Below are 15,407 nucleotides of genomic sequence, written 5' to 3'. Positions count from 1 at the left end.
ACCCTAATTCCAAAAACCATAACGACAAGGTCGATAAGCATAAGCGTTTCGCATCGTTATAAAAAGGTAGAATATATTTACATAATTTTCCAAATTTATTAATTTAAATTTATAAAATATTATTACTTTTTGAAAAATTATTAGCTATATTTTTTCTCATTTAATTTTTTTATACTACGTCGGTGGCAAACAAGCGTACGGCGTGCCTGATTGTAAGCAATCTCCGTAGCCTATGTAAGCCTGCAACTCCGCACCCTCGTTGAGCTCTGGCAACCTTACTCACCCGCAGGAACAGAACAGTATGAGTAGGGTCTAGTGTTATTTGGCTGCTGTTTTCTGTAAGGTGGAGGTACGTCCCCAGTTGGGCTCTGCTCTAGATCTGGAATGACATCAGCTGTGCTGTACCCTACCACACAAAGCGAGATGACATTCACAATGCCCATACCTCTAACTTTTTCTCGCAGGCAACTCAAATTGTTCTCCAAGAATTAAAAAAGAAAGTCTCTAAATTCACAAGTACTTTCTGGCTACACAAAACACAGAAACACAATTATAATAAAAATAACGGAGCTCAATCACACGTGCATCCTCAATGCACCATTGCAGCTGCATTAATGCACTATAACGCTAAGATACGGCCTAAGTTCGGCCATCGGCGGCCGAGACGGCCCTTTATGGTGATAATGGCCGAGTTAGTTGGAATAGTGTGGTGGACTTAAGGACTTAGTTCTAATCTAACATGCGGTGAGCATGCACTTTAATGAGGACGTTTTTAAATTCAGTGCAAGTTTGAATGGTTTTTTACTGTGGGGTGGTGCTTCAGAGATAAATACCATTTTTGTTCTGCAGAAGAGGGCTATTCGAGCAATATATAAAATGAACCATGGAGACTCACTTAGAGATAAATTTAAGGAAATTGACATCATGACAGTGCACTGTCAATAGATTTATGAGAATATTCTGTATGTGCATAATAAATATTGCCGATTTTAAGAAAAATTGTGACATTCATAATATTAATACTAGAAATAAACATAAGCTCGCAGTGCCCTTCACTCGGCTCCATAAAATTAAAAAAATCATTCATGGGTAATTGTGTAAGATTTTATACTAAACTTCCAAACCATATTACTGAGTTATTAATTAATAAATTTAAGAATCATGTAAAGCGTAAACTTATTTCTAAAGTTTATTATACCACACAAGACTATATCAATGATAAAACAACGTGGAATTAATTGTGATTCGAAATGATTAATTATTTATTATATTTGAATAATTATGATGAAATGGATATTCCAATGCATGTACTTCCTTGGTTGTTTTTATTTTATTTATTTTGACATTTAGAATTTATTCTAGAAACATTCTAGACTAGTATTTTTTATACATTTGTTTTTTTTTTGTATGACGATATTTTGTGAAATTCTTAGTATTAAATTTGATCTATTAATTATATTCATTAGTATTATATTCATTAATATTTACAACATCAATAAATTGCTCTGATAATTAGCTTAAGATGTAATACTGTCTTACTATTCATAAGTGCTTGTTGCTAGGCCTACATGAATAAAGTATATTTGAACTGAACTGAATGTCCTATCGTAAGATGAATGTTATATATTTGACGCTAATGTCTGTTTGGCATTGTAGCTCTTAAACGGAAGGACCGATTTCGAACCAGTTTGTCTTATGTGAAAGCGAGTTTCCTTGCGGTAGATCTTAGCTATTTTTTTTTTATAAAAATCGACTCGGCAGTATAAGAATATCAGCTCTTTTCCAAAATGATGTAATGTATTTTTGGTACAAATTGGATTTTTTGGCATGATGCGTAGGTTTTTAATTTTTTTAAGTGAAAACTTCTTTAGCGGCGCTGTGCACTTTTTGTGATGAGGAAGAAATGTTAAACGCGCGACAGGTCATGTGACCGACAGATTCGTCAGATTGAAAATTCGTAAGACGGACACGTGACCTGATCGAAAAACTCCATGTTGGATCTAGAAATGATAATGATAGTCGTTGAAATTATGGATGGAAGTTGATTTTTCTGTGAGAGAAACTTATTAATGTTAAATAATTGTAATAGTTCAGAAGTGTTAAATTTTTAATATAATATAAATTGTCATGTTTGTGTACGATAATTAGCGCAATAAATGAATATTGTATTTTACCACATAAATGATAGTAGTTTTATACTGATAATTAAAGCAATTCGTGCAAAATTATTCCCTAACCATTCCAAAATATCAAAAATGCACAACGTTCATAATTCATATTCAAGTTTTCACTTCTCGGCACGGCACGGCACTCCCTGAGTGCAACCCGTTGTTTATTTATTGAATAGAAATTTGGGTTTGGTACATAACATACCTACCGTACCGTATTTTTAGGAACAACATCGTACCTAGTTGTTCCTAGAAATACGAAACTTATAAAGAGTGTATTATGTAAGCAAACCTGAAACAAAATACCTTGTATTGTACGGTCACGTCTGAAAATATCAATACGAAAAAAGTAACAAAAATATGTATAAATGTATTAAGGTAGTTTATACATATTTTTGGCACATTTTTCGTATCTATATTTTCAGACGTGACTGTACCTGATCTACTTACAAAAGCGCGGGTATCCATCTGCGATATTATCGAGGTATAACCCTGACCTGTAATTTATATTATTAATAAAGTATGAGTATGAGTATGAGTGTGAGTATGAGTATACAGGGTAGCACTGTCGGTAGCACTACCCTCGTAACGCAAAATTGTAGATTTTATATTGAACTGTTGTTGTTTTATGAAGTATGCAGAAAGTGATACGTTTCTGCTCTAGGGCATTTTACTTTCCTAGTAGGTTTTTTCTTTTTTTGTGCTAACAAGCAATTAAAATTTAGTTTTTCATTCTGATATTTAAGCCCTAAATTGTTAATTGAAAGTACCCTCAAGAAATACTATAAAATACTACAAATATTGGTCAGTTTGAAGAGTTACAGTCGACAGTATAATTTTTTGGTCCTGTTACATGCCCCACCCGGTACATTGTTTAACGTAAAACTTCCTTCGAAATATTTGAAGTCGGTTAAAAAACGAGGAAGACAATATTAGATAGTTGGTTACACTTGCATAAAAACCGGAAACAAAGCAGCCAATAAACATGGCCGGCAATAACATCAGTTAGGGCTGTGGACGGCGGCCAAGAAATGCAGCTGGATTCCGCACCATCCTGTAGCGAACGCGTGCCGAGATGTAGGCTCAAACGGACCAGAGGCCAAGATGAAAATCGTACATCGACAAATGCCAAATGAAACGAAAAACAATGTGAAAGTCGCTAGGGACCTCATACTGTTGTCACTGTAGTGGTATTGACACATATTATATAATAGTTCTTACGAACAGATACTTATCTCTCAAAGAAAACGCAAATACCTACCGTTTTGATACCTACACAAAAATACATTGGAGTGACCTTCAGCGCGCCGCTTACCGCACCGCGCGCACCGGCACAACGCTAGGGTTGTCTACGCATTAAATGGCAAGCAACTGCTTGGCTTTTGTACCGCCAGCGGCAGTTAGCAACCTGAAAACATTGCTAGGCTTCGTGGAGGAGCTGGGGTGGTTAGAGTAGCGCTACCTTGTTTCACGCAAAATAGGCGCAATGGTTGTCGACTTGCGGAAAATGCCCAGAAGCACTAAGTTTCCAAAGAGACTTGTTTTTCTGTTTAAGCAACCCGGTTTAGGAAAAAGATGTATAATTCTGTTTTCTCAACTGGTTTCGAAACTTTGGTTCCGAAAGTGGCTGAAAGGGAAATTATCTGTGATTTTTGTATTTATGGCCAGAATCACGAACTCTTTCTAGTTATTTCAATATAAATAAATAAATATTATAGGACATTATTACACAAATTGACTAAGTCCCACAGTAAGCTCAATAAGGCTTGTGTTGAGGGTACTTAGACAACGATATATATAATTTATAAATACTTAAATACATAGAAAACACCCATGACTCAGGAACAAATATTCATGCTCATCACACGAATAAATGCCCTTACCAGGATTTGAACCCGGGACCATCAGCGTCGTAGGCAGGGTCACTACCCACTAGGCCAGATCGGTCGTAAATAAATGTACATGAAATATACAATGTATGTACATGAAATATACAATGGCGGAAGATTTCACGAGGACGCGTGATGAATATACTTAGGTATTAACACATGCTGAGAAGTGCATGCAATACAGATGCTGAGAAGTGGTGCATCTAGATTGCCTAGTTATATTTATTTTTTTATATTTATTTTTTTGTACTTGTAGATATATTATTAGATTTATTATTATTATTTTGTATGTCACTAACCTTAATTAATTTTAAGATTTGTTGTAAATACTAACAATTATGGATCTATTGTGGATTCGAATTAAATAAATAATTGAAATTAATACACATGTGACCACAAAACTCGTATCAACAATCGTTAACGCTCCGTAGCGTAGCGTGGTCATCTCTCTCTATCACTCTTCCATATTAGTGCGACTGTGACAGTTGCGTTTCGTTCGCCACGGAGCGTGAACGATATGCACGTTGGCTATGCGGCCAGAGCAGAAAAATATGTCTGGATGTTCTCCTCTACAAGTCGCAATTGACAACCGATTTTCGTTAAACTTTGTGAGCAGGTTCAATATTTAAATAGTTTTTTGTGGATTATTTTTTTGGAAATCTTTCTAAATGGCGGATCCGTACATTTATTCAGTTTCGAGCTATGCTCACGAGGTCTACAGTTCACAGAGCCACTAGTGTTAGTTAAGCGACGACAATAACTCAGTGCGAGACGGATAACACGTTAACACCACCACCCTGTATGCCTCGACACTATCGCAGATATACAGGGTGTCCAGCGGCAGATTTCCAATTTCAAATTCAAATAATATTCGAACGCGAAGTTCGAAAACGCGGGGGGTGTTTTAGTTTCGCTATCAAACCAGCGCGCATATTATATTGAGGCGTACAGTCGGCATTTGATTTGATCGGGCAAATAAAATAGGTAAACCAATTTAATAATTTCTTAATAAGTAACAAATAAGTCTACCCTCATTTATTAAGAACTTGTAGAAAAAACTTACATTTTATGTAAATTATACCTCACCGTTACAATTTTGTAACTACAATTTTATCATTAAGAGTATAGGCATTTTTTACACTTGTAAACGTTTATTAAACAATGTTTACAATGGTAATAATTGTTATTTACTTGTAAGTTTCTTACTTATTTGTAGGATTTATTAAACAGTAGATAAAAACAAATATGTTACTTTTTTACAAAATTGTCGAATTGTAATTTTTATTAAATAGGGCCCAGATATATCGGAGCAGCCGAGGTGCTCAAAAATATCTGAACACGCACTCTAATCCCTTGATAATAGAGTACGTGTTCAGATATTTGTGAGCAACATAGCCGCTTCGATATATCTGATGACGACTGTAACTACCTACGTAAGTTATGCCTACAAAAAGTCACGACTTAAAAATCTGCCTGTGCGAATTAATACAACTCTGTAAATGTTTCAAGTAGAAAAATAGTTTGTCATAAATTACGAGTATCTATACTTACAAAATTATGTTTATTTATAAAAATAAGTTTACAACTGTTATAAAATATGTTTTTGTAGGTATTTTAAATGTTGTTTGTGTCATACTATACTCCTCAGAATACATCAGTTTTGTATGACAGCAATTTGCATATCAATTCATGGGTAAAACTGATAACACCATTTTATTTTAATTTGTTTCATGTTTTTCAGACAAGAACTCTCTTCACATTCCTGTCAAGCAGCGACCGAGCTTCTGTGCCCCTACGAGCAATGCGGTTACGTCGCTTCAACACCTAAACAATATACTAAGTATGCTTTATAACTTATGGTACTAATTACGCATGCTGATTACTAGCACGAAAGCATGCCACTATTGAGCAAATGCTACTTAGTAGTATGTGTGTCAAAACATTGCTAATAATGAGCATGCTCATTTCGAGTTTACTCGTTAAATCGACGGCCGTGCGATTTTTAGGCATGCTACCGGCAGCGCGGGTGGAAGGGGGCGTGCTTTAGCGCGTGTGAACAGGTTTGTGAGGTTTGCTTATTGAGCATGCTAGTATCGTAGTAGTAAAATGTTAAAACTAGCATGCTCATTGCTAGCAAATGTAAACAGTCCATAAGCATGCTCATATTAAGCATACTGATAGCACGCTTTTTAGCATGCTATTCTAGAGCATGTGTAACAGTAGCTATAAGTATTACTTAACCATGCTAATTCCCAACATACTCATATTTCATTGCAAATTAGTAAAACAATTTTTTTATTTTATTTTAACGCCACCTTGCGTCTTCTTGACGAAGTTCTTAAATGTTGTAACAACTTCACATGCGTTTCATTTCGCTTGCTACAGCACACACAGAGATGGCGCTGTCATCAATCGTTTTTACTGTTGTCGTTAGATGGCGCTTTTGTAAATAATTACTTAAATAGTTTTAAGCCATTGTAAATGATGTTAAATAATTATTTTAAATAAACACACTACAGTGTCACAACAGAGACCCTTAGTGTAAATTTATTCGATAGCGAAACGTGACGTTCGCGTTTGCGTTAAGTGTCATTTTGTATGGGATTTTGAGTTTCCAAAACGTTCCGCTTGGCGCGCTGTTTCTAAATCCCAAACACGTCACACGGTACAGTTTGACGCTTCTTACGAACTGATAAATATTACGCCATATTTCTTAATATGAGTTACATTACATACTTTCTGATAAAAGTTGGTCTTTTTGCAATAATCTATTCTTTTTTCCAGACATTACGCCACTCACGGCGTACGACTAAAACACCTGAGCTGTCCCAGATGCCCTTTCAGAACCAACCAGAATAGTCATCTGAAGAGACACCTCATCTGCCACGAAGCTCGCAAGCCATACAAATGTCCACATTGCGAGTTCACCTGCGCAAGTTTAGTAAGTTTAATGGCTCCTCTAGGTACACGATGGCCCAGCGCAGACCAGTCCAAGGGACGCATGCTATCTCATTCCACCTCATAGCTGCGTGCTAAGACTGGCCTACGCTGGGCCATCCTGTAGAGGAGTCCTAAATTATTTATTAACCTACCTAAATGTAGGTAACTATGAATTACTTTCTGCACGGCGATCCTCTTGAAAGTAGCTGGTACATTGTTTACCCTTGAAAGCAGCTGTTATGCTAATTTCAAGGTAATCACTAACAAAAAAAGGCGCAGAATGATTCTGATGTCTTTCAACGTCAATATTCCGCTTCTCAAGGCTTCAATGAACGAAACAACAAATTCAAAATTATTTAAACTCATCCGGCTTGAGTTACAAGTCCTTGGTCCCTTCCCTGTAACATAAATAATAAATGAGGACATGCATTGACATATGAAGACCGGTTTGGCCTAGTGGATAGTGACCCTGCCTACGAAGCTGATGGTCCCGGGTTCAAATCCTGGTAAGGGCATTTATTCGTGTGATGAGCATGGATATTTGTTCCTGAGTCATGGATGTTTTCTATGTATTTAAGTATTTATAAATATTTATATATTATATATATCGTTGTCTAAGTACCCTCAACACAAGCCTTATTGAGGTTACTGTGGGACTTAGTCAATTTGTGTAATAATGTCCTATAATATTTATTTGTTATTTATTATTATTTATATGTAATAAGGATGGGCCTTACGGGCAATAAGAATGGGGCCAGTACAGCGGTGCCACGCACAGGAATTCGTGCCAATCGTGCAGTCTTAGTCCACAACGTGATTAGTTGATGAGTTCGCATCACGCGCGCGTTTGGTCGCAACTTTGCGTTAAACTGCTCGATTGGCTCGAATTCGTGAGTGACACCGCTGAACTATCACCATTCTTAGTGCCTGAAAGGCCCGGCCTTAGATATTTGTCAATCTCCTGGTCGAACCGCAATAGCCATTTGAAGATACATCATATCATCTGCCATGAAGCCCGCAAGTCGAACAAAATTTTGCCTTTCTATCTGAGAGGAGTCCTCACGCACATGAAGCATACCTTTGACCACCTTGTCTGACAAATTTATAAATACCTAGAGTAAGACCAAGATAAGTTAGCAGCGATTTTAATAGCCCAGTCTGTGCAAGTGTTAAGTAATCGTCATAATTTCATAGAAGTTTGTCGTTTTAATGACCCTTTCACTGTTTGGGCTGTGAAAATCGCTGCCAACTAATTATGGTCTGATTCTATTATCTAACAGTGGCGGATCGTTCAAAGAACTCGATTCCCACCGGCTTGTCTAATTTCAGCCCGTTGAGTACTTTCACGATCGATTCATGGAGAAAAGGAAAGCAAAATTAGCTCCGGGTTCCCTGTGAATATTTGTGACGCGCCGCCACTGTTATCTAATCACACATCGCTAAAAACCGAAATTGGCTACTTGACTGTTTTTTGTAAATAATGTCAAACGATGATTGAAACGCCTCTAACAAAATGATAAGGTGATGTGACGTCACATCATATAAGTCTGTCCTAAACGTATGGAAGATCAAGGAAATTGCCAATTTGACCCTGAAATATTGCTTTATTGAAAAAATGTAAAGAATCGAATGGTACCATTTTCTTGTCTATTTTTGAAAAACAAAAAAAAATTCTTGTGACTTCGGAGCCTTGTATTTTTATATAGTTTTTTCAATTCCACTTTTTTATAATGGATGGCTCATTTTTTATCCATTTATTAAATTTTGTTTGTGTCAAGTACCCAATTGCTTCGGAAAAAAGGGTTATTTTATGCTCTAATTGTACAATCTACTACCTACTCTGTTACAGGAGAACCTCCGTAAGCATGCGCTTCGCCGCGCTCACCGCGGCTTACCATTATACATATGCGCCGCCGCCGACTGCACCTTCGGCGCCGACACCGCTACGGAGCTGCGCGCGCACCTCGTCATCGCACATGGGGATCTTTATGACGTCCGCTCCGCTGTTGAAGCCGTTAAAAGGCATCTGATGGTAGAATGACGTTGCCTGGGAGTACATGTCCTAACTATTATGAGCCAATCAGACACTTTATTTGAAGCAAAAAACAGCTTCGGCTTACCCAACGGAGGTTTTGAACGCTCTGTAGAACTCGAATTCCATCGGCTTGCGTTGGCATTGCTTAGCGTCGCATTGATGATAGGTAAGTAAATATAAATCGTTTTGGTATATAGAAAGGCCAGGAAGTCATACATAAATAAACAAAGTCAAGTATTGATGGTACTTATTATTTATCTCCCACCTTTTACAACCTTGAGCGTTTATGGAGGTAAGGTGATTTATCTGTAATAAATAAAAATAAAATAAAATAAAAACCATATAGGTACCTTATCAGGGCGTTTTAGTAATCTGTTTTGTTTTGAGTAATGGAACGGAGACCGTATATGCGTTTGGGGTGAGAGGACGTTTGTGCAAACCAATGTTGCCATTTTTCTCAAAAACTTCTAGTCCGATTTTGATGCAGTTTTCAGTGATGGGTTCGGGTTTGATTGGTGCATGTTCTTAGATAGGTGTTACGGTGACAACTCACCAGAGGGCGCTGCAGTAAACATTTATTTGTGCATCCTTTTTCAACTACGTTTTAACCGTCGTGGATTTTTCAAATTTTTTAATTTTGTTTTTTTTTTTATCTGAAACATTAGTGGCGCCACCATGTATGCACAAAATTATTGTTTAAATTGAAACCTATGCCAAAGACAAAATTAAAAATGATACACGATGTGTGTCATAAAAATTTTATTAAGAAACACGTTTAAATAATTTTCGGCTTAATCAAAACAAAATAGAATACTTATTATTCAAATAATTAAAACACGACCAAAGTAGTCATCTAGCGGAAAGCTGCTGAACTAAATGATCATACACTAAGAGCATACAATTTACACAACAAAAACTTTTATCACTAGATGGCAGTGTGATACAATCACGCGTGATAAAATCTAGTTTTGTATTGTTTTTAATTAGGTACATAAAATTTAACAGTATTATTAATAATTGTAATTGTCAAATACTAAAACAATTCATTTATTTTTTTACTATATTGTTGAGAAATATTTATAACACTAGCAACACTCAACTCAATATAGCACATTCACACCAAACTACCAAATCATTAATACATGTGGCAGAATTCGGAACTAAACTAAACGCCCACTTAAGACACCTTGTTACATAGACACTAGCGCCAAGGACAATTGCAATAAAATGATACTTTAGAACGATAGTGCTGAATGAGAGAAAAATAATCACTCGTGAGATGTCATCGAGCAGTGACGTACGTCGCTTTTAAAACATTAATACAATTTAAAGTCGTAAACATTGGTGACTAAAAAATAACCTAAATTATTTGTGTTGTAATACCAGTGATATTAGAGTACATTACATAATTTTGTTGATTGTTTTGTGCGATATCGTCTGCGTCCTGTGAAATTGTTTAAAATAATGACTGTTTGCTGAAAAATCGATTGAGAAAAATGTCTTTAAAGGTATGTATTGAGTGTAATTTGTTTTGCTGGTTTAAGCTGACCTTGCGTATCGTTTTACTAATATTTCGTGCATGTTTCTCGTGTTGAAACAGGATAAAGCAAACGCGTGTTGTTTTATTTTCTTCAATGCAATTTATTGTACATTCGGTATTTTTTAACTTTATTTTAACATATGTAATAAGTAGTAGGTACTAGGTAGTATATATTTTTTAAATCACTGATAAAGATACCATTTTTACCCACGACGGAACGGAGACGGTATATGCGTTTGGGGTGAGAGGATGTTTGTGCAAACTAATGTTGCCATTTTTCTTAAAAATTACTAGTCCGATTTTGATGCGGTTTTCAGTGATGGGTTCGGGTTTGATTGGTGCATGTTCTTAGATAGGTGTTATGGTGACAACTCATCAGAGGGCGCTGCAGTAAACATTTATTTGTGCATACTTTTTCAACTACGTTTTAACCGTCGTGGGTTTTTTCAAAATTTTTAATTACGTTTTTATATTATGAGAAAGAAGCTTAGTTACTTTAAAAAAATATTGTTCATTCATTCTCATATTGAATACTGTAGTCGGTATTTAAATTTGTTTTGTTGATTATTATGCTTAGTTTATTTATTTCTTAATTTACCCTCTTTGATAAGATAATATATTTTTAGATAGACAGTTAAAAGCACCTTGCGTGTATAGAGTTGGTATGTGTTACCGTTCGATCTAGATCTGTAAAACCGTATATAGTACAACTATACATGCTCTTGATACAGCGGAATGTATTAATACACAACAAATAAAATAGTTCATAGCAAAAAATATAGCCTACAAACCTATAAAAATACCTACTTACCTACAAACGCGGAAACCATAGACAATAAGTAAGGTATGTATGTATAATTGTATCCTAGATATATTACTTACCTAAATCTACAGAAAATATTCTAAATTATATGTCAAAATCATAAACTTAGACCTACGTTTTTGTCCGTCCTACCTACAGTCTCGCAAAATGTGGCAGGTAGTGAAAGCGCCAAGTTCAACGAAAAAAAAATGGAAATGAGCCCTATGAATGAGCCCGAATACGACGTATTTTGATTGTTAAATATGGAATGGGCATGTATTCCTACAATAGTCTAGAAATTTAATTCTTTATGTTACATATGTCATATTACACACTAAACATCAAACTACTTACTTGTTACTCATATAATTTATTTCAAATGTAGCAGTAGTAGTAAGCTCTTTATTGTAAAACACATAATAAATGTGACTTATAATTAGAAAAGCTAAGTACAAAGGCGAACTTATCCATTTAAGGGATCTCTTCCAGTTAACCTGTGAATAGATGAGAAAATTAGGTACCTAGTAAAATATTCGAATATAAAGCGAAGCAATCATGCAAATTATACCAATCGCATATTCCCGTAGATTCAAACCAGTTTGCGGGGGATGTCAAAACTTGTTTGACCCGATATAACTTGCAAATGAATAACAACTACAAAAATGTTTATACTTACACAACAATCTTTAAAAATATACTCATTTAAGTTCATGTATATATTTTTACGTGATCTCTATTGATGATGATGACGTGAGCTCTATTGATGTTATACTGGAAGCTGTTTCCCCATAGCATAATACTGTATCTCAATTTAGCCTCTATTAGCGCATAATAATAGTACATTACGATACAAGTGCGAAAAATAGGAAATTCGATACGAGTGGCGATAAATTAAAACACGACCGAAGGGAGTGTTTTAAATCGACACGAGTTGCGAATTACCTATTCGCACATGTATCGTACAACGTTTTACAGTACATATGGCCCTTTAAATGTTCGACACAGTAACATAATATGCTACTTCTCGCACTAGTGCTATAAAGTAGCCCCATATGTACTGTAAACAATTTTTTACGTTGTATATAAGTGAATATATGTATTCTTCAGAATAGTTGCAGTTAAAAGTTAAATACGGACATTTCGAGCTACTTTATCCATATAACAGCTGCATATTTAAGGCCACAAGGGATTTGTGCAAGCCTCCTTTGTTTTACTTTTTTTTGTAGTACTTACGAGTCTCCACAGAAATACGTTCAACGTAAGAATTCTTTTGCGGCAGCTGCTGCGAATTCTCAGCTTGAAAGGGGATGTTAAAAAAAACTTTTGCGTTTTAAAAAGGTGGCAAGACCAAGGGCGGACATATTTGCTTGAAATTGGCCAAACGCCATAAGGGCAATGAACTTCTAGCCCTTCGTAATCTTTATTTAATTAACTCGTTGTCTGCTTTACCGGTTTTATTCTTCGCAATTTTACTCTTTTAATTCAACGTCTACCTAAGGAGGTACCTATTAGACACTTTTTAAATTGTGTTCCTCAATTTTTGAAAGGAATATTTGCTTACCTATAGCAATTTTAATTATATTATAGTAACGTATGCCTTTCAATTATCCTCGAAATCTACTATTCCTAATTTAAAAAAAAAAACAATACAATTCATAAATATTATTTTGTGCTTAATTATTTTTATTTCCTATATCACGTTTCCCAGCGTAAACAATCTCGTGTTTACTGTCTCCCATTACGTATTTATTTATTTAAACCTGATTATTCTATTAAAGAATATTTTGCAAATGCTATAAAATAAAATGTATGATTTCTAATAATAATAGTTGACATTTATACTGTGCCTTCGTGTAATTCTGACTCTGACAACCAAATCCATTATGTAATGTAATGCATTATTATTGTTGAGATTGTTTTATAATATTGTTTATTTATTTTATTGTGCACCATATTATAATTGTATTTGCGTGTATTTAAGCTTGTTATATTGCAAATAAAGTGATTGATTGCACAAAAAAATAATCCCCGGCCATTTAGTACTATGCACGGCAAATCCCACCTCATTTGTAACCATAACCAAATGACAGTAATAAATCTGAGTATAGAGCAGACCATGCATGTCACATGTCCAGCCAACATGTGCCATGTGTCGGCATTTCGCAGTGAATGGCGGATTTATTTATACACGACCTAGTCTGGAGTGGATTTAGACATATTGGCGGACATTTATAGATGGTTTTACCGCTGTATTGGCGAATTTAGCTTACTTTCAAGGAATATTGTTTGAGATCCTGATCGTAGAAGTACTTCAAATGTGGTGTCTTCAAATTTTATTTAAAATATTAATATTCATTCTTATTTGTTTTTTTAAGGCATTTAAGGGATTGGATATAAAATGATGTATGATGTTCCTATTTAGGAAACAAACGTAACTAGGAAAACTCAATCCAACTCTACAGATTCGTAGCTAATAGTAATATCCCTTATTGTTGGTTGTTTTTTGTCAAAAACTGACAAAAGCAAGCGTTGTATAGAAAATAATACAATAAGGGCATATAACCAATGAAAATAGCATTTAACCCTTTTTGAGTAACCATCAAGGGCTTATATTATAGCTATTAATAACTCATAATTAATAAAAGCTGACAGGTTACCGCAAATGGTTCAGTTCAGTGGTTCGGAAGAGCGTCAGGTCACCCCATCCAATCTTTCTATCGCAAGTACACTTTGTGGTATACCCGATTATAGCCTTAATTAATAGTAGCTGAAAGAACGTTAATTGCATATCCGTTTATCAGTACATACATCGCTGAGTTTGAAGTTGAACGTGAGAGCTGTTATTCCTGCCGAATATTAAACATAGGCGTCAAACGAACTATAAATAACATTTTTTATGATATAAGAGGCAAACGACCAGGCAGATCTTCTGATGGTAAGCTATTACCGCCGTCTACGGACAACCGCAACACCAGCGCTAAGACATTATGAGGCAATCTTACACAATTTTTGCTGCAAGTCGTACGTACATACTAGCAATAATATAGCACGATAGTTAGATATATACTTAAATACAACTAAAATACTAACTTCAAAAAACTAGGAAAAGGAGAGATCCGTGTTGATCGCTCAAAGAACTGCCCTTTCCGTGTTTAAGCTTTGTATGTCCCATAGCTTTTAGATCTCAAGGTCGCATATATACAGGTTATTCCGTGTCAAATACTTGGTATGCAATGGGACTATCCAGAGCTATATACGGAGCCACCCCCAACCGGTTTCGCTATGACGTTAATAAAGTATTGGCGACATCGTGGCTTCATCGTGGGCTAAGTTATATACTACTCGTATCGTAAGCTATACAGGATATTTATTACGGTTCTGTAAAGGTCATCTTTGTTCTCGAACTAGCTCAGGTATAACTTTTATGTTCAATAAGAAATTAAACGCAAGGGCCAGCGGGAAACACGAGATGGAGTCTTGCTAATAAGTAAAACACTTGGCTGTTGTTTTTATCGTTGGCATTAGAAAAAAGCAACGCAAATATTTGAGCAAATACCGCTATGTGTATTGTCGTCATAGTAATAATTAATTATACAATAATGTACTATTGTTTTAAAAATAGTTATGGCGGATTTAATGCCTTAATGTATTGGTTTTTTACCGGGCAACTTTAGAATTATTAATTGGCATTTATCGTAAGCAGCTAAATACTACAAAACTATAGAAAATGTACAATAATGCATGTGTTGCATTTAGAATATTTACATTTGGTTTATTCTACACTATCGAATAACCTAATCGATATACGCTTATATTGAATAATAAATTACTTAGTAATTGAGATATCGCATGACAATCACACTGAACTACATTTATGAAAAGAAAATCCTTGAATGTTGGTTTAGAAATTGATTCTATTTCCACTGTCTATTAAAAACAGGAAACCCGCGTTCTTGTAGTTACAAGGAAAATCCATCAGTTCGCCGCTGTACAATGGTATTTAAAAAAAAAACTAAAGACAACTGACACTGTC

At 35.3% G+C, this 15,407-nt stretch overlaps 2 protein-coding genes across 2 annotated transcripts in view; both read left to right on the top strand.

Moving 5' to 3' along the window:
- The window catches only part of LOC133520956 (zinc finger protein Xfin), a 65,977-nt gene extending 56,706 nt beyond the window's left edge, over nucleotides 1–9,271 (top strand). The window contains exons 5-7 of the mRNA XM_061855670.1: nucleotides 5,799–5,897; nucleotides 6,842–6,998; nucleotides 8,847–9,271. Coding sequence (XP_061711654.1) covers nucleotides 5,799–5,897; nucleotides 6,842–6,998; nucleotides 8,847–9,038 — 448 coding nt within the window. The 3' untranslated portion in view covers nucleotides 9,039–9,271. The remainder of the gene's footprint in view (nucleotides 1–5,798; nucleotides 5,898–6,841; nucleotides 6,999–8,846) is intronic.
- A 413-nt stretch (nucleotides 9,272–9,684) lies between these two features.
- The window catches only part of LOC133520959 (ankyrin repeat domain-containing protein 29), an 85,978-nt gene continuing 80,255 nt past the window's right edge, over nucleotides 9,685–15,407 (top strand). The window contains exon 1 of the mRNA XM_061855674.1: nucleotides 9,685–10,540. Coding sequence (XP_061711658.1) covers nucleotides 10,529–10,540 — 12 coding nt within the window. The 5' untranslated portion in view covers nucleotides 9,685–10,528. The remainder of the gene's footprint in view (nucleotides 10,541–15,407) is intronic.

The sequence above is a fragment of the Cydia pomonella genome, chromosome 9 (genome assembly GCF_033807575.1).
Source record: "Cydia pomonella isolate Wapato2018A chromosome 9, ilCydPomo1, whole genome shotgun sequence".
In the NCBI taxonomy this organism is placed as follows: domain Eukaryota; kingdom Metazoa; phylum Arthropoda; class Insecta; order Lepidoptera; family Tortricidae; genus Cydia; species Cydia pomonella.
The sequence above is the reverse complement of the archived record's forward strand: the minus strand, read 5'-3'. Positions and strand labels throughout refer to the sequence as shown.